We start from the raw sequence: 19,919 nt of genomic DNA, 5'->3' as shown, positions 1-19,919 counted from the left end.
AATCCCCAAGGATTTATGGTTTTTGAAAGTTATACATGTGTGTGCAAAATTGTAGAATATATGTATTATTGTGATACTATAAAAGTGTGAAGTATAACATCTATTCCTGAGATATGGCTACTAGCATTTTTTCAAGTGTTGCCAATATCTTGTGCACATGAGTGTGAAGTGGCACAGGGAGCACATGGAGGTCAATGGGATATTGCAGAAGAAAAAAATAATAATAATTCAAACCCTCATTTTGCCTTGATACCAGTAGTGATCAGTGATTGATACATTTTCCCGTGGACTTTTGTGTACCATATGATGAGTAACTGCTCTTTCAGTCTCAGGGTATAATGCCTTTTTGAGATTACTTTTTTTTGCTTTTTCTTTTTAAGGGTTTTTATTTAGTTATTCATTTATAGCCACCTACCTTGGAGTCTTGATTTTCCAAATGATTGCTCAACAGTGTCTTTCTCTGCCAGTTACTACCTAGAATAATTGCAAATGCATTGTCAGCGTTGAACATTTTTCTTGAAATCATTTGGTTTTGTTAGAGCTATGTATTAGCTAAAATGTATTCTAACTTTCATTTAAAAAAAAAAAAAGTATTCTAACTTCGTGTTCTCATTTGCAGCATGTTAGCCATTGCATTTGTTTTTTAAATGCTGCAGAAAGAAAAGCCACAGCTGCAGCTTTGCTCTGTCATCAGCCACAGCTTTTGGAATCAGAATTAAACCAGGAGAAAATTCAAACAAAAGCACTAATCCATGTCTTAGGGAGGTTGCCTGCAATGTTTTTAAGTCAAAGTCTGTTCGTAGTTATGGGAAGACAAGAGGCTTCTGAAAACTCAAATCTTTAAAACGCAAGTAGTTTGTTATATTTAAAATGTAACATTTTAGGAATACAATTGTTATGTACAATTCCTAGAACAAATTCCATTTGCATTATGAACTTCTGTTTCTAGGAACCCTAAACTTTTGTCGGGAGCTTACATATACTGTTGGTTCTTGGTTTATGTATACTAAAAATGTACATGTGTCAGCATTTGAGGACAAGATTGTTCAATCAGTGTTCTGGAATAGATCTTTTATGGAAGAATAATTAAAGATGCAAAGATAAATGAAAAACAGGAAAATGATCAAGGCTTAAAACAGGTAGATCTAAAAATAAACTTGATACTTTGATTTACAAAAAACAATGCTGCAGGCAAATGAGGTTAAAATAAATGAGGAAAAAATTATCTGAGGGAGTTATTGATCAGCATGGCAATTGTTAACATTGGCAAAGAGTTGGCTGAAAGGGAGAGAGAATAGATTGTGCTGATCTATCAAGCTTGAGGACAAATACCTAATCCATTTTAGGATTACCCTTTTTCAGTGTTGTCATTACTTTTACTGTGATGTATAGGTGGGAAAAAATGTCTTTTTGGGGATTGCTGACGTAATTCTAGCAGAGACAGAGAAAGGTCTAGGCAGTGGTGAAACTTCATGAGGGTTAGGTATACCCTTCTTGTCACCCATGCTGAAAAACCAATGTAAATGTAAAGATCAGCGAACAGCGTTAATCAATAAAATGAATGGTTGAAGTTGTTTTCTGCAAATAGGAGAAACACCAGAAAAAGATAAGAGCTATTTATGGGAAAAGACAGTGGCAGCACACGAATAGAGTATAGGAACTGGACAACAATAAATTTGAACTTTAAATTAGAAGTAAGTTTGAAAACAATGTGGGTAGTGAAGCCCTGGAGCAGCCTCTCTCTAATATTTGTACTGGCATAAAACTTGTTTTGTTTTAAGCTAAAACTTGAAAAAGGGTTTAGGACATGGGTACTGGGGACAGTGCTTGGTGACAGAGACCAGAGATGTTGGTATTGAACTCATAAGCACATCAGATACGCTGAACTATGTCTGCAGGTCAGAAATTACAGGTTGACATTACACCTAGGTTCCCTGTTGGTTGGCCAGGCTTTGTCAGCCTTGACAAGTCAGCCCACAGAACTTAACGATTGCTTCATCGTGCTGGTTTCACTTGGAACCTGCTGTACAACATGTAAAACAAGCCCAAAGTCGTATTTGTAGGCCTCTCTTGGAGTGGCATTGTGCAATGATGGTTCCATATATAGTACTTTTCCGAGGATCATGTCTTACGACTAAGCTCTTGAAATAAGGTTGCCAAAACTGTCATAACAGTCAAGGTCTGTAATGAATGTTAATGAAGTTCACGCTTCTCTGGGAATAATCTCTTCTGTTCTTGTTTGATGACTCATTTAGTCAGTGCATCCTAGAAATAAAAAGAATGGATATCTGTCTAGAAAGTGGCTAAGAATGACAAAGCTACTTCCTACCAGTAGGTCCCATCTAGCTCTCAGAGCTTCAGGACTGTTTGGAGGTGAAACAGAAAATTATAATGACTGGCTGTAACATAGTGTACCACTATCATTATCACCACCCTCCGTAGTGCTGTAAATGTTGACATGAGTGTAGTATGGAGAAGCTTAACTGGCCTGCAGGGGACCTTCCTCAAGGATGAGCTGGGTCTCCGTCTCTGAGACCTTTCAGCTTCCTTCAGCTCCCTGCACTTGCCGCTCGCAGGCGAGAAGCTGGAGCAGAGCCGTGGTGGTGCTGCTCTAGGAAACAGAGAAGTAAGAGGTATGGGGCTGATGGTTTCTTAGCTCCCCTGGGAAAGCTACAGCTACCGGAGGTAGAGTTTGTTTGATTTAATGCACAAAATACTAAGTTGCGCCTCGAGGAAGGAATTTTTACACTTAAAATAGCATTTGTGCCTGGTCCTGCCAGCTACTAAATGCCTCCAAGGAGAATGGGGTACAAACAGTTACCTTGAAGTTGCAAAGTTATTTAACCCTGTTCCAGGACTTGCTGAAAAGCCCTTTGAAGAGATGGGTTTTTTTCAGTTCTTAATCCTGACTGTCCTTTATTATTTTGTACCTTCATTTCCTCACTGATTTAACGCATAATTTTTCCTTCTGCATTGGACTTGGTCGCTAAATTGGAGAGGTAGGAAAAATAATTGTAAAGAAAATCTTTGAATAATTGAATGGAGATGGGTGATACAGAATGAAAAGATTTTCAAACAATCTAGCATACTTCAGGAAATTAATACTGCATTAAAGAGAAAAATGAGCATTTCAGCTCTGTGGAGCATTTCAGCTCTGTGTGTTTGGTCCTGTTGTCGTAAGTGTATTTTCGTTCCGTATTCTTGTAACCATTTTGTAACCTTGTAATTCTTATAGCCATCTCTAATTCATGTTGAAAATTGCTTAAGCATGTTTTGTGTTTTTTCTGAAACAGGGATTGCAGCCTCTTTTGCTGTAAAGCTTTTTAAAGCATGGATGGCAGAGAAAGATGCCAATTCTGTTACCTCTGCTTTAAGGAAAGCCAACCTCGATAAGAGATTGCTAGTAAGTACAATATATTTTCAATTATCCTTATCTCTCCTTGGGAAAGAGAAGGAAATAAAATGCAGATGGTAGTTTGCTGTAAGCATGTTAACTTCCCCTCAGACTCTCTTAGCATTTTTTAAATATTATGAATCACAGCAATATTGTTATGGCTGTAGCACTGATACAGGTTCAGGAATATTAAATATCGCATGCTTTTACATTCTGTCGCTATTTTTCCTGTAGTAAAATGCCTTCTGCAATACTGTATATATGGGGCTTGGGAATTAATTAAATGTGTGGGGTTTTTTCTCTAACCACTGCTAACAAAACACACACCACCAGCGACTGTGCGTGAGGACTTTTATTTTTTGAAATATGTTTTACTTTTGTAAATAATAAATAAAGTATAAAGGGTTATGATTAGAATATAAGTTTCCAAAGCGACAGCATTTAAATAGTATAGCAAAAGCACAGTAAGCTAATTTTCTGCAGCAACAGCCATCTGGATAGTATAAATGCTCTTGGAGTGATGACAGCAGACCCAGTAGGAGCAATGCAGGAAGGCTTTCAGCCTTTGGACTTAAAACCTGTGTTCTGGGTTTGTAGCGATGGCCTGAGGTATTTAGAGTATATATGAATATGCATCAGTGTCATGTGCCTTTCTCTCCCAGTGTCTTTCTGAAGATCAATAGGGCTTTTTTAATCCTCAAAAAGATTGCTGCTGCGATAATCTAATCAAATGTGCTACATCCTGCCTGCAGAATTTCAGCAGTATTTCCTGTTTCTACCTCAATAATTTATGATTAGGCAAGAAAATTTCAAAAGTGAAGCAACCTCCCACACCCCTTCATCTCTTCAATTGGTATTTGATTTTAAGAGTCCAAGTCATAAATAATTTGCCATAAATCTGGGAAGTGGGCTAATGACACTTTTTATTGGGGGGGGGGGAAGCAAACTGCATCTTATTTCTATTTCAAACTTGACTGATTTAAGATTTCAGCTGTTGGCTCTCATTATGCTCATTAAAGAACTATAAAGTATCAGATGATACTTTAGGCATACATGCCTTCTTAATCTCATTTTAGGTAAGTGGACAGATTGAGGGTCTCTAGCTTCTTTGTCAAAAAAGTTCTATCCATCCCACAGGTCATTGTTAAGCACCAAGAACTGGATGGTAAGCAAATGCCATAGAATCCTTGCCAAGATGGGGCATTTGCTGTTCTAAAGAATTATTTTACCTTTTCTAAGTATCTGGACTTCCGCAAATCATAGAATGACAGTGTCTTCAAATTAGAAATGCCTGCAGGAGTTAATGTTAACAGTACAAAGTGGATTTTGTGATTTTTGTGACGTGATGCATTAGTGTTAATCATTGCTCAGCAGAGTAGCGACATCAGGCCAGGATGCTGGGCCATGTATGTATTGCTAAGTGTATTTTTCTTAAGGGGTAAATGTGTGGATGCACGGGGAGGGCACGATAAATGTGCTTTGCATATAATGGCTTTACCATCTATTCCTTTGTGCTTTCCCTACAAGACTCTTGGAATCTGGAAAAGGCGCAATTTCTTTGAGGACTGTTTTGAGCGACATCATAAGCTCACAGCTATTCATAAGTACGTGCACTTTGTGTGGAGAGGGTGTTAGGTTATTTGTGCCACTGACCATCATTTTTCCCTTCACTATGACGAAACACACTATGACTGAAGTGTTGACTTTTCCAGCATTAATACAAGCATCGGCTTTTTTTTAAGTGCAGTACCAGGTGATTCCCACTGTTCATTCTTAAAAATTGTTCCTTCCATTCTGTCAAGAGTCATAGTTGGTTATTTATTTAACAGAGAGCATTCCTGTCTTTTTAGGAACTATTTCCAGCCAACCGGCAGAATGTGGACCATTTTGCCAAGTATTTCACTGAAGCAGGTCTAAAAGAGCTCTCAGATTTCCTTAGAGTTCAGCAGTCACTGGGGACTCGTAAAGAACTTCAAAAAGAGCTACAAGAACGTCTCTCTCAGGAATGCCCAATTAAAGAGGTAAAAAGTGGGGGGTTTTATGACTTCTGTTTATATAATAATAGTCAAAGACTTAACAGTAAGTGAAGAGGAACAGATATGAGCACCTCTGCGTAGATTTCCACTGCTTTTCTTTAAATTATTTTAATTTACTCATCAGTTCACTCTGTGCTTAAGAGTAAAGCAACAAAACATCCTCTGGATTTGCGAGTGCAGCCCACTATGGGGTTTGGTTTTCTCTGTTCAGCTAGGCTTGATGAGAATGTATTTCACTTAACTGCATTAAGAGTCAGGTTGGAGGGGAGGGACAAAACTTGTAGTCAAGTAATAGTAATGTTGCTAAATAAAAACATGCTAAACGCTTCCTTTTTTATTCTTGTTCTAATTTCCTTTCCTATTACTTCTATAACATGATGTTATTTGTAAATGACTGCAAGTATTTGGTATGTCAGCATCGTTTCTGGTTGATTGGGAGCGTTGCTTATGACAGCAGTTTATTTCCTGCTCCAGGTAGTGCTCTATGTAAAAGAGGAAATGAAAAGAAATGAGCTGCCAGAGCCGGCAGTGATCGGTCTCCTGTGGACCTGTGTCATGAATGCTGTGGAATGGAACAAGAAAGAAGAGCTGGTTGCAGAGCAAGCCCTCAAACATCTAAAGGTGTGTGTGTGGGTGGGGAGGGGGCTGCTGTGAATTAACAGAATATGTTCTACAGCTGTCAAATTTTTACCTTTTAAATCCAGGAGATCTAGAGTTTTGAAGGCTGACACCGGGCACACCAAGCATTGTGTATAGTCCCTTCTGCTTTAGTCAAATGAATGCAAAATTGAGGTAGTTCAGATTATGGGATACCCTGAGGCATAGAGTGCAGAGAACCAGGGCAAACGGAGGTAGTCACAGCCTGAGCGCCTCTGCCTCGTGCTTCCTCAATGTACCGGATCCTGAGGGGCTCTTTGCCTTGGGGACAATGCTGAGACTCAGATCTGCTCACATCTGACTAGTAAGCCTGCAGGAACCGCCTGTGCGATGTCTTTGCCAGAAGCAAAGAAGTTCTGGGAGCATGGTGAGGTGGTGACACCTCTGCTGGCTTTGCACAGTTAGTTAGATCCAGGCAGAGCTCAGAATCAGTGAAACGGTTGTTACCGATGTTGTCTGTAGGAGCTGGATACTCAGCAACTTGTCAACTAATAAGCCAGGAGCTGGCTTGAGAGCATGCGCGCTCTATAGCGTGGGTCATCTCTGATCCAGGTATGTCCTTGTGGATGAGGGAACTGAAAGCATAGAAAGACGGGCTGTGGTTTGCTAAGTGGTGACAGATTGCAGTATCACAGTTGCATGTTGGTACAAAAACTCTTATGACTTTGGAGTGGAAAAAAACACCCAAACCTAAAAAAAGTGCAGAGGCATCGGAGTCATTGCTATGGTCGGTATTCCTCATCTAAGTCTGAAGGAATTGTGCAGTGCAAGACACTTGAACTGAGAACAGAGGCAGAGAGGCTTTTTGGCAGAATTAGTCCTTTTAAGCTGGTAAACCATGAGCAAGAGAATACTTCCTCATAGCCAAGGCTACAAAGATTTGCCCTAGGACAGAAGCAATCTCTACTTTATTCTTTATGGTAAAATGGATCTTAAGCTTGATCTGAATTCCTTTCTTCTTCATATTGGATGCCTCTCCATACTTGGAGTTCCCACGTTGGTTTAGCTCCTACTACTGCTGTCCTTTCATCTGAATTTGGTTTCCCAATCAGTCATCTTAGAAATGTAGTCGCTTGGGATCTTGTGTAGTCTTTGATGGTAAAATTAAATGCCTTGAAGTCTTCTCAAGTGACCCAAACAGCAGTAGAAAGACGAGATAGTTTCCAGAAGGAGGAGAAGACATCGTTTTTCTTGTTCTTTTGATGTAAAAAAAAAAAAAGATCATATCTCTCTCAGCTGTAACAGAGTATCCATTGAGATTTATGGTCCAGTACTGCAGGGCAAATTAACAAACACTTTTTGGAATATTTGAACACTGGGAAAAGAGAAACATAGCTGGCTTTGTACAAATATTGTTGGCTGGATGCTTAGTCCTGTGCATCTCAATGACACAAGACATCAGCTATGTATGTAACCCTACTAAATTAGGTAAAACACCTTGCTTATATAAGATAGGTATCTTTCTAGCTACATCTACTGTTTAAAAACAGAGGACAAATTTGTATGGGGTATTCACTGTTTGCGTTTAGAGGCAAGATTTTAAAAGAAGCAGTAGAAGTAGAAATTTAGACATTGCTAGCTGCGTCTTTACATTTCAGTATTCAAATATGAACAGCATCTGTTTCACGTCCTTCCTTTATGGATAGGTAGACAGATCTTGGATTCTTCTCTGTGGGCTCTCAGCTGACCCAATGTGTCAGTGAACTCCAGAAACCAGATTAACGCTGTTAGCCTGACACAGAGCCTAGTTCCTGTGCCCTCCTGTGTGCCGACCTGCCCTGAAACAATCCTGGAGTTATTTTGCCCTGGTGGCATGAGTCAGGATGTGTGTAAATACATACTGGACATAGGACGTTTCAGGTGGTGGGATTTATTCTTGTATGGCTGTACCTGACAGATAACTTTCACAAAGCGCAGTTCCCAAAGCTTTGACATCTGGATACTAGTCTCTTGGATTTATTAAATTTCTTTTAGCAAGCTGTATACGAGGGGTCCCTAAAAAGATATGTCAAGGCACAGAATATTGACCTAGTTTACAGTTCCTTAACAAACTTTACTGGATGGGTGGCTTCCTAATGGAGGTGGTGGGCAACCATGAACCAGTAAATGCCACATGTGCCATCCGCATGGCAGGACTGGCAGGCGCTGAAGAGGAGACAGGGCAAGCTGTTAAATCCTGAATCCTACAGGATAAGCTTTTTATCGTCCCAGTAACCTTGCTGTGACACTGGGGCTTGGCCCCTAGGCCATCTGCAGTGCAGAGAAGAGACATTCCCTGCGGGTGGGGAGAAGCCTCCAGACAATTCACGCTGCTTTGGTCTGACCTTCATGGCACTGCAGCTGCTGACCCACTGCTACCTAACCTGAGGCAAATGGAAAATAATGCCACTGAGCTCAGCTGGCGATGAGAGGAAGCTTATTTTACGGTTCCTTAGCACTTGTGAAACTTATAATTTTAAGTCTGTACCAGTTGAGGAGATAAGAACGTGAAAGGAGTCAGTCAGATGTGGCAAAATGAAGGTATCTCTCTTCTAAACTGAAAAGACAGGAATTTTTTTTATAAATTATTTAACGCTTATAGGCAACAGCACTTCACAGACCTGTGGATGGGAGTGGGTTCTGCTGATGCTGTTAAATACAGGAACTGCACTGTATATTGCCCTGCCTCCCGGCAACTTGCCTAGATCCCCGCCGGATGCATCAAGGGCCAAAAGGGGAAAAAGAGAGTCTTGTTACCCAAAGCCTGCACAAGTTTTGCAGTGCTTTTACCAAAACAGTAACGTTGTTTCTAAAGATGTGGCTATACCTGCCAGAAGTGAAAAACTCGCCCTCCGATGTTAGCTACTTCTGGTAATTTCTCATGGTTACTTTGTTAAGGAAGTTTCTTCCCAAAGTAATAATGCTGTCTGCCTGCCTAGCTGCTCCTGTTACAGTTGCTGTGTGATTTCTTGCGCTCTCTGTCTTTAAATTAATAGACGATCATTATTTTGGAAAAGACATTCTGGACCGACTTTTCATATTTTAGTCAATTTTCATGTGTTTTAATAGTTGTTTTTTTTCCATGGATCATGTTGAGTAAAACCCTCAGGATTTAGCTCTGGGTAAAGAAGCCCTGAAGTGTACGCACTCTTTAACGCGTCCATTGGTGCTGTGGCTGGTGGGTGATTTGTTACCTGACTGCGTCCATCAGCAGACCATTTGCCATTGCAAATCCAGCTGAAAAATGCCAAACTGACAGTGTTACTGAAAACAATGAAAAGTGAACTGAGCAGTGCAAGAACAATAGTAACCTTATTTGGCATGGGGCTCTGAAGATTAAGGGTTATTTATCTTCCTTCAGCTCTGAAAAATGCTGTTAATATTACTTAAATTTAAGATTGCAGTCTTAGCTGGACTCACTACAAGCTAAGAGGAAAGGAAATTGGAGAGATATGGATATTAAACACCATATTTTTTAAGGAAAGAATGAACGGGATATGGTCCTCTGACATAACTCTTTATTTTAAGATCTGAAATTAGAGGGAAAAAAAATCATACCAAAGAAGTTTTTGCTTTATCTTTTATTATATTAATAAATTCTGGGAAAAGATAATGAAATATACTGCTACTGTTTTTTCAGAATAAACTTAGCAGTTAATGCTGTGCTTTGAAAACATTGTTGTTTACCAAAGCAAAGGTTGTGATACTCTGATGGTGATAACAAGAAAAAATAATGACACTTGATCACAGTTAGCCTGAAATAATTTAATGTAATTCAATTTCCTGGCACTTTTGAAACCCCTGTGAAACTACAGATTTGTATTTTCATGTGCTTCATCTTTGGATGTCTTATGTTACCAACATCAATAAAGTATCGCTCCTGAATCAGCAGCATGCTGTCTTGTGAAACGTACGAACAGCAGTACTCCAAGATATGGACTTTATAAATTGATCATGCAAACTTCAGTATCTATAAGTGATACTGAATTTTAGCTCACAGGATGCAGCATGTCTCACAAAAGCTGATGGATATTTATGTACATGCATTGAGTGTCTTTAAGGAAATGCAACTGGCGAGTAAATCTAAGGTTTCAGTGAAACAGATTTTCAGGGATTAAATTCATGATGCCTGCATTAAAAAAAAATATTTATTTTTATTTTCAGTATACTGACATGCATTTTGTTTTTTTATCCTTTTTGCAGCAATATGCCCCCCTGCTTGCTGTGTTCAGCACTCAAGGCCAGTCAGAGTTGATTCTTCTCCAGAAGGTGCAGGAGTACTGTTATGACAACATCCACTTCATGAAAGCCTTTCAGAAGATCGTGGTACTCTTTTATAAAGGTACAAGTCTCTCTGCACTGTTCTATGCGTGGATTCTCTATGCCAACCACTCACCTAAAATGTAATAGGAAACGGACGTTCTCTGGGTATTGTATAGGAGAAGGTTGCGTTGAACTCTGAAATACCTTATGTTTTGATAGCTTAAAGGAGCGCGTGGCAGCAGGAAAAGCCAAAACAAGCCCTTCTCTCTCTGTTGCGCTTATCCCGTAGTCAAGAAGCATGAACAGGATCCAAGCACCATCCACAGTCTGATCAAATGCAGTTTAGTCCTTGTATAAAACCGATTCTAGGAATACATTTCTATAAATTCCTGACAGATTTAAAAAGTAGATTAGAGCTTGGTTTTAGGAAACCTTGAAAGTGCAAACCCTCTTGGCAGGAAGATTTTTCAGGGTTGTTTTGTGGTTTTTGTTTGTTACTCCCTTCCCGCCAGAAGGAGCTTGCTTTATTCTTCTTTTCCTTTCCCTGCCAATTTCTTGCAGGTGCCGTAGTTTGAGGGATTTAATTTTTATTGCAAAGTTGACTTCTTCGCAAGTTTATTCTGATCAGGTTGTCATAGAGACTAATGGTCTTGCACTGCATGTGGTGGGTGGGTGCCAAGTAGTTTGTTCCGACATTCTTGCTATAAATAGTTGAAGGAGAAAAATCAGCAGGAGTAGAAACCCAATATTGATCTTTGTTCACCCTGTTGTGTCCAGGTACATGTTCAAGGCAAACAAGTTCAGGCTGTTAAAATAGTTTCATGGCTTCAGAAGGTAGAAGTGAATCGTGTGGATTTATTTCCATCCTTGTGTCAATATAGCATGGCCTCAATGATCACAAGAAAAAGCAATACACCTTATCCCTCTGCTCTAAAATTCTATGATTTGTAAACGCTATTAATGACTGAGGACAAACTTGAAACTGCAACCTACAGCAAGCGCTTTATTCAGTTTTCTCTGGAAAAGAAAATTCACTTTGGGCACGGTGAATGAGCGCCGTAGCTGCTGTGCGGTCAGATTGTAAGTGATAGTTAAACCAGAAACAGTCTTGTGTAGGATTCCCTTCAGAATTTTTGTAAATTAATTACTGCATTAGCCTGCAAGAGCAACCCTGACATTCAAAGTATTTTAAAAAAAGAAAATAAATAACTAAATTGTACATTAGGTTTAACATGCCCCAAGAACCCAGTTCCCACCTACTTTGCTCACCCCACGCGCTCTTGTTCTGACTCTGGAGATGTACTCGGGCAGGCTTGTTAGGGAGGGTGAGAAGACTCAGCACTACAGGTGCCACAATATCATTTAGGATATTCACGCAATGTCCAGAAGAGTGTTTGGAGCTACAGTGTGGCCTGTTGATGGAAGCCGTGAGTTGAGAGTGTCCAGTATGTGCAGTACTCGCCGTGCCCGTATTCCTGCCTGGAATATCTCGGACAGGCATGCCGGAGCACCTGCCTCTCTGCCATCTGATGCAGTCATGCGGTGGTGCAACTGCCAGCCCTTCCTGACGCCATTTAGGCTGGAGCTGGATCTCCCCTGTTTGGCAGACTTACTGCTGCCTACTAGCCACTGCCTGCCTGACTTTACAGCCACTAGCTGAGTGTTGGACACAGTAAGGAAGTCATTAGTTCCATCTATTTAAGCCAGCTTTGGAGTTAAACAGTGTCCATTAGGTGAGGACACGCTAACGCGTTAACCAGGGAAGATTCTGGGAGCGCTAGTCCTCCAATTCGTCTTTTCTCCCACATGATGTTATTGAGCTTTAACAGCTCGTGGCTTTGGCTTGCCTGCCTCTGCTTCATTTTCATGCTGGTAGATCTCACCCTCTCCTTCTCCCCAGTTCATACCTATCCACTAGAAGCAAGCCGTCAAGTCTTTTTAGAGACATGCACTTCACTGTAGATAAGTTGCTGCTGACAGCGTGTCTTCTGTTTCCTAATAGTCAAGGAAAACAGCCCCCAAAAGCTATTACTGGCTGTGTTGGTGGTGAGGGAACCACAGACACCCATATTTCCCTTTCTGTTGTGCTTCAGGTGTAACCTGCACAGGATCTGGAGAGGTTTCAGGGTACCTAATGAACTTTTTCTAGTGACAAATAAAGGCATCTGAAGTATCGTTCGAGGCCAGGCTGGATGAGGCTTTGAGCAGCCTGGTCTACTGGGAGGTGTCCCTGCCCATGGCAGGGGGGTTGGAACTAGATGATCTTTAAGGTCCCTTCCAACCCGAACCATTCTGTGATTCTATGACTCTATCTGTGGATGGGCAGACAGAAATGCAGCTATCTACCAGCACGAATATGGACTTATTGCTTATTACTCATTATAAGGGAGTGCTTCCTCGGCATGAAGATAATCAGCAGTGACGATAGGCAGCAAATGCCACTTATGCTTTGACAAATTTAGTTGCTCTCCTCAGCATGTCCAATATCTTACATTTAAATCCTTCCCATATTTCCATCATGAAATAGCCCTTGAATCACTTTCCTGGGAATTACCCGGAAATACCTAAACATATTAACAGGAACGGCGGGACTCATTAGCACCTAGAAGGTCTTGGAAGCCTGTGGTGTTGGTTGTTTTTTTAATTCTGTCTCTAAACAAGGAGGAATATCCACTTTTCCCCCAGTGAAAGCCCAGGCCCCATTTTCCCTTACGTGGTAGCAGCTTTGTACCAGCTTGTAGATGTAATCTGCAAAAGCAGTTCTGTAGTCAGTTAAGGCTTCTTGACATCATCATCATCATTATTATTATTATTATTTTGTGTTCCTGGTACAGTATAGAGGGAAAAAAACCTGTCCAGTTCTGTACTGATCCCTGGCAGTGATGTTGCTTCTCTGGTTATCACTTAAAAGCCAGTGCAATTGTAAATCTACCAACTGCATTTTCATCAATAATCTAAAAGCCAGTTGCAGAATAAGAATTACTGATATCTCCTGAGTGACACCTGCTGAGTTTGCCAGCCTCTTAGCTAGTTATTCTTGCACTGTAAGACGTATATTGGTCTTTAGTCCATTCCATGTTGCACTGTGTCCCTCAACTCTGTCTAAAATAAACATTGTTGTTATTGGATTACGTGCTATATATCATATTCACTTGCAGAATCTCCTTTCTTTTAGTTTGTGTCCAACCTGGAAATTTCAAATGTGAAATCTTGATGCTATTGGAATGACTACCATTCCTTTCACAAGGATCACAGTTCCACCCTTTGAACAGCAAATGTCGTTAGCAGGCACAAAGCCTCTGTGTACTTTTGCATTAGAATTCAAGACAACCTTTACGAAATACGGAAAAAAAAAAATAAATCACAAGTACATGAGAAGTAGCGTGGCAGCATAATTAGGCCTCAGAGATACTCTTTTGCAGTACAGAGATGTCGTAACCAAACGATGCAGACTGTCTTCTCAAAGGCTGCAGGAATCCTGCACTTAAAAGAACTAAATCTTCAAGTTCCTCTCGATACGCAGGTTTTGGAGTTTTTTATGGAACACAATTATCTGTAAATATCTTCATTATTCAACTACTTTCTTCTGGTACAGGATGCAAAATTTTCCCAGCAAAAAAAACCCCCAATCATAAAGACCTTAACTGTACTGTGGGTGACATTCCTTGCGTTGAAAGAGCCTTTGCCTTAAGGCTCTGTCCTCCCAACTGAGTTAGCTGCAATAGAGTTGAATTTTGCAGATTGATTGACTGTGTTGGCAGCTGACAAGGGTGTGCTTTTCCCTTTACTGCCGATGGCTATGCAGTTTGGGTTGAAAGCCGAAACTCATTTGAACCGGGTGATTTCGTACAAAGCTGAGACCTGAACTCCAAGTAACTTCCCAGTTAACCCTGCAGTAAAGGCGCTGGGCTCTTCAGAGTCTCTGCTCTTCAGCTTCTCCCTTTCATGAGGGGCGTCCCTGGAGGCTCTGGCTGTGGGTGGTTTGAGTGGCATTTGGCTGCACCTGCAGGAAAACCAGCTCTTTCGGGCTGACATCACCTGGGACTGCAGTGAAAACGATGTGCACACACCCACAAACCACAGTGTTCAGGTTCAGCTGTTAAAATACATCTATAATCAGCTTTAATGAGGAATAACTCTATATATATACACAAAATGAATCATTCCCTTCCTCCTCAGTGTTCCCATTGCTTCAAAGCAACCTAGAGGTATGATTAACTACACCCTGTCCTGCATGATTGTTTAATTGAGCATCTCTGTGCTGACAGGAGAATATCATCTCTTAGGAGCACTGGAGGCATGAATGTATTACAAATAATATTGCTCAGAAATGAAAGGAGAGAGTTGCAGTTGTCCTTTTTGTAGTTGAATGCATTTTGTTCTTCTGTGTTAGTGCAGGAGGCTTATTGCTATGGAGTTACATACAGGCAAATTTTTCATCCACCTGACTTGAGAATGTTTTAGTCTTCGAGGCAGGCAGTGAGACCGCACGCTGCTGTTATCAGGTTTGGGGTTTTGGGAAGGGAGGGAGGGAGGGAGAAATTCCTCCTTCCACTTTGGTAACAAACCCATTGAGCTTACAGTCTGCAGATCAGAAAAATAAACCTAAATCCTATTACTCTTGGACTGAGATATGTGCCTACCTGGAGGCGCTTCCTTGTACGGTATTGTAATATGAGCTGTAATGCCGCAGCGGGCTTCTGCAGCTGCTTCGATACAGCATCTCCGTGTTTCTAAATATCCACAATGCCCAAGAGCTTGCTTGAGCCCCAGAAAGGAGATTGCTCTACTCTTTTTTCTTCTTTTTCTTCTTTTTCTTCTTTTTCTTCTTTTTCTTCTTTTTCTTCTTTTTCTTCTTTTTCTTCTTTTTCTTCTTTTTCTTCTTTTTCTTCTTTTTCTTCTTTTTCTTCTTTTTCTTCTTTTTTCTTTTTTCTTTTTTCCTTTTTTTCTTTTTTCTTTTTTCCTTTTTTTCCTTTTTTTTTCTTTTTTTTTTTTCCTGAAGTCTCTCCTGATTTTCTTTGCCTGTCCCTAAGGATCATAAAACATGTCACACCTTGAGTAATTCTGCGGATGTAGTTGTGTGAACTGAAGCTTTTTACATGCAGGGATAAAAGTGCATTTTCATGAGAGTCTGTGTGAAATATTTCCAAGTTTGCTAAGTGAAAATCCGGATTTGTTAAATGCTCTAATGCCTTTGAGCTGCTGCTAAAGACTAATGGCAAGTATTTAATGCAACATGTTTGAAACCTCTCTCTTAGCTCCAGTGTTTGTGTTACATTGGGAAAAAAGTTTATTGTGGTGGGTTGTGATTTCCGGAAGATACAGGTTAATGTGCCACTTGTAGGGTTCCCTCAGTGCAGCTTTACAAGTACTGAAAAAAGCCCAGAGCCAGCGCAGTCCTGTTTTCCCTGCGTTTTCAGCTTACTGTCAGTTGCAGCAAACTGCAGAAGAGGTTTTATTTTGGAGAAGTGTCTGAGGGACAAGGTAACTTCCAGTCACACACACTCACTAAATTCCACATTTTCAGGGATACTTCATATTTGGTTACTGTTGGATGTCTTGGGATAGTTTTGATGAAGTTCAGACGTATCCCTGGTTGCTTCCATCTGTTTACAGCATCTGTGAAATGTGTCTGCTCTGTCTCGTTTGATCAGAAGCTTTGGGGGTTTGGTGTCATTTATTTCAGTTTGCCGCCTTCCCTTCCCCGCCACATCTGCTGTAACCTTTAGGCTGAAGCAGAAGGTGATGGTCAGGGTCGGTGCCAAATGGGTGGGATGGCACCGAGGAGCTCAAGGAAGCCAGGAAGAACTCGATGTAAATGTGTTGATTTTGCAGAGCAAGGGAGGGTAGTTTGTTCAAAGACCAAAAGAATGGAAATTTTAATGAGATGTAGAAAGCTGTCTTTAGTCTTTTTATAGAACAAATACAGTTGGATTTTTTTTTTTTGTTCTGGCGTTACGTAACTGCCAAAATGCCATTGTGGATCCCAGATTTTGCCTCCACAGCCATCAATTACTGAGATATTTGGCTTGGCTGGATCGCAGGAGCTTTGTTCCTAGGGCTAGAGGTCTGTTGCTAGACCTAAATTTGTATCTGTTGGAAACAATAAGTGTCCTTGCTGTTTGTTAGGGTTCCTTTATTCTCAGCCTCACTCAGCCTCACATTCCCTCACTGACAGCTATTTTATTCTTGGTGCCTGACAGAAAAATGTCAGCTGTGCTGTCCGTCTGAGCCAGTCCCTTAAAATTGGGTGGTCTGAATAGTGGCTTTAGAACTTATTAGCTAAAAACAATATAAAACCTTTAGGGGAAAATGATTGCAAAAGAAAAAAAAAATCCCTCCTGGCTGTCATTTAACTGTTCAATCAGGAGGTGTCTGTCACTTCACATTTCTAGAACCATGCACAGTTTTGTGATCAAACAGCAAGAAAAAGCATGGTATTTCTTATTGTGCTAACTTCTAAGATGTGCAGACTGACTTGGTTTTTATTTTTTTTTATCCAACCATCTTACATGGTGTATTTAAAGCAGATGAATAGAGAACTGTCCTTTACAGAAGCACAACATTTGGTACTTTAAGTCTAATACATTGCACATTTTATTGCATCTGGAATCCCTTTTATGCATCAGATATTCTGTAGCTGTAGCCTAATATAGTTCATGCAAAGCTTGTTCCACTGTGATCATATTTAACTTTTTTTATGCTGCCTTTAAAAAAAAAAACCCTTTCTTCCCTCATGTTCAAAATCTTCTAACCTCTAAAAAAATACATTCATTTTTTTATAAACACTGATCTGTATTTCAGCTGATGTTCTGAGTGAAGAAGCTATCCTCAAGTGGTATAAAGAAGCACATGTTGCTAAAGGCAAAAGTGTTTTTCTTGACCAGATGAAGAAATTTGTGGAGTGGCTGCAAAACGCTGAAGAAGGTACGGATTCATTAAAAAAAAATATGGTAGTGTCTTGGCAAATAAAATTGATTTTTCCAGATTTTAATTGTACCGTGCATATGGCAGGCTGAGAGACATTTGACAGGTTGAGAGAGTTGGGGTTGTTCTGCCTGGAGAAGAGAAGACTCCGCGGAGACCTTATAGTGGCCTTCCAGTACCTAAAGGGGGGCTACAGGAAGGATGGGGAGGGACTCTTCATCAGGGAGTGTAATGATAGGACACGGGGTAACGGCCTCAAACTGAAAGTGGGTAGATTTAGATTAGATATTAGGAAGAAATTCTTTCCCGTGAGGATGGTGAGGCACTGGAACAGGTTGCCCAGGGAAGCTGTGGATGCCCCATCCCTGGAAGTGTTCAAGGCCAGGCTGGATGGGGCTTTGAGCAACCTGGTCTAGTGAGAGGTGTCCCTGCCCATGGCAGGGGGGTTGGAACTAGGTGATCTTTAAGGTCCCTTTCAACGCGAACCATTCTGTGATTCTATGAAGTGTACAGATTTAGAATAGAAAACAGCAGGCATGACTGCTCCAAATTGTTTCCAGTCATGCCCGAGCCTAACACCACTTGCTGCTTTTTAATGTTTGTGGTGTCCTTGTGAAGTCCTTAAGTCATCGGGTACCACTTGTCTGTAGATAAATTCTTGAAGCTTCTGCGGGGAGGAACGCTGCACTGATGACAGCGTGAAGTACTTTGCTGTTAGCATGTGCAACCCAACGCTTTTCTCTCTCAGTGCTTTCCCTGCTATTATCATCTGTTCTGGCGACGTGAGCGCAGCATCAACCTGCCCGTGCCACTGCAGCTGAAATTGCTTTTAGCTGAATGATCAGGCTAAGATACGTGGTCTGTATTTACTGCTTTAAAACAGTTATTGGAATGGGGAACTGGTTTCTTTAGTCCTTAACTTTCTTTTTCTCATGTTCTGTATAGGAAAATACTTTGAATGAATAAGATATCTTTTTTTTTGCATAGAAAAGCAGTTCCACCTCAGTTGGGAAGATAAATCCATGTGTAATAGATAGGGATATAATTATTAGTGTTCATTTGCATCCATTTAATGTAATTAAATGTATTTATTAAATGTAAATGTAATTAATGTAACTCCAACTCTAACCATTCTCTGATTCTAAGATAATTGGTTTTAGAATATGTAGTAATGCCAAGGAGCAGGTAAGACTGCAGCAATTCACGTGTGCAGGCAGCAGTATAAAAATGGTAGCTCGACACTTGAGACTTTGAACTAGCAGTCTTGGTCTAATTAAGTATTTTTTCCCCCCTTTTAATCTTCTGCTTGTATGCCTTTCTGTTGCTCTTTATTTTTATCCTTTCCTGCATGTCCCCTCTGCCAGATGTCCTTAATTACAAAGTCCAGTACAAATGGAGACAAAATGTTACTGTAAGAACATGCAGACCATGTTTGCTCTGAGAAATCTGATCTGATGTGTAATATTTGTTGGCAGCAAGCCTTTTCCTGTCAGGTGAACAGACAGAAATACAGCGTGATGCAAAGTAGCTTTAGGTGACAAAAACACCCTGTGTGTTCCTACTTCTAAATTACTTCTACTTCTCTTACTTCTACTTCCTCTCCTGCTACTTCTAAATTGCTTTTATCTTATGCTATAGAAATCATTAAAAATGTTGTTTGTACAGGTTTCATACCTGCCACGGGGTAACACCACGAGCGCCTTTGATGACTGATATTTGCAGAGCAAATAGTTTGCTGGGTGCTTCCTGGATGCTAGGAGTACGGCCTCCTCACGGAGACTAGAAGAGGGAGCAAATAACGCCGGTGCTTTATTAAACTCAGCTCAGATAGGCATCGCATGGCTCTGCAGACGAGGACCAGAATAATTCATAGTGGTCTGGTTAAAATTCTAGTGACAGCTCTGTAAACGAAGAGCTCGGCAGTGGAGGGCAGCAGAGTAGATCTTCGTCTTCTGAAGCTGTGAGTTTCTTTCTGGCTTAGCTCTGTTTAATCTGCCAACCTTTCCTAGGAAGTGCTAGGTGCGATGAAAGTTTTCGCTTGAATTTTGGAAGGATTATCCCGTTATTTTTACGGAATTGCTCACATCGCTGTCCTTGCGTAACCTACATGAAGTGTTTTACTTCTCTTCTAGAGTCGGAGTCCGAAGGGGAGGAGAATTGAGACGGTTTCAACAAAGCACAGTCTCAATCTAGGTTAATGCCAAATGCGTTTGGGAATGCCGTACGGTTCAAGCAAAGAGGCTTTACTTCAGTGTCATACAGAAAACTATAGGCTAGGCTTTCCTTTTGTTTAGAAGAATAAAGGTTTTTAATGGAGCCCTGAGGCATTAGATGCTTTACTTGGGACTCTACCTCTGGCTCATTGTACACTAACTTAGGCAAAGACATTCAGCAAGGAGCCATATAGAAAAAGTGAAATGAAATACTTATGGACTCCTTTTTATTAACGGTCTTTTTCAGGTACTATGGTATATGAACACTCCAATTTCTGTTTATAGAACTGTTTGGTCTGTGTTTGTAGCTCAATATTGGCTTGTGTATGTGATTTGACACCACCACATTTTTTTGAATAAATGGCTTTTATATCTTAGTTTCATGGTGTTAGTGTGTGTTTTCTAAATTTGGTCTGACAAAGTTTTTATGATTCTTCAAGTGAAAATTAC

At 40.5% G+C, this 19,919-nt stretch overlaps 1 protein-coding gene across 1 annotated transcript in view; it reads left to right on the top strand.

The window, feature by feature from the left end:
* BZW2 (basic leucine zipper and W2 domains 2) overlaps positions 1-19,846 on the top strand; it is a 60,536-nt gene extending 40,690 nt beyond the window's left edge. Inside the window, exons 7-12 of the mRNA XM_054192972.1 lie at positions 3,294-3,403; positions 5,245-5,415; positions 5,905-6,051; positions 10,270-10,408; positions 17,134-17,256; positions 19,389-19,846. Of these exons, the coding sequence (XP_054048947.1) occupies positions 3,294-3,403; positions 5,245-5,415; positions 5,905-6,051; positions 10,270-10,408; positions 17,134-17,256; positions 19,389-19,417 (719 nt within the window). The 3' untranslated portion in view covers positions 19,418-19,846. The remainder of the gene's footprint in view (positions 1-3,293; positions 3,404-5,244; positions 5,416-5,904; positions 6,052-10,269; positions 10,409-17,133; positions 17,257-19,388) is intronic.
* The last annotated feature ends 73 nt before the right edge of the window (positions 19,847-19,919 follow it).

This window comes from Rissa tridactyla, chromosome 2, assembly GCF_028500815.1.
Source record: "Rissa tridactyla isolate bRisTri1 chromosome 2, bRisTri1.patW.cur.20221130, whole genome shotgun sequence".
Taxonomy (NCBI): domain Eukaryota; kingdom Metazoa; phylum Chordata; class Aves; order Charadriiformes; family Laridae; genus Rissa; species Rissa tridactyla.
The sequence above is the reverse complement of the archived record's forward strand: the minus strand, read 5'-3'. Positions and strand labels throughout refer to the sequence as shown.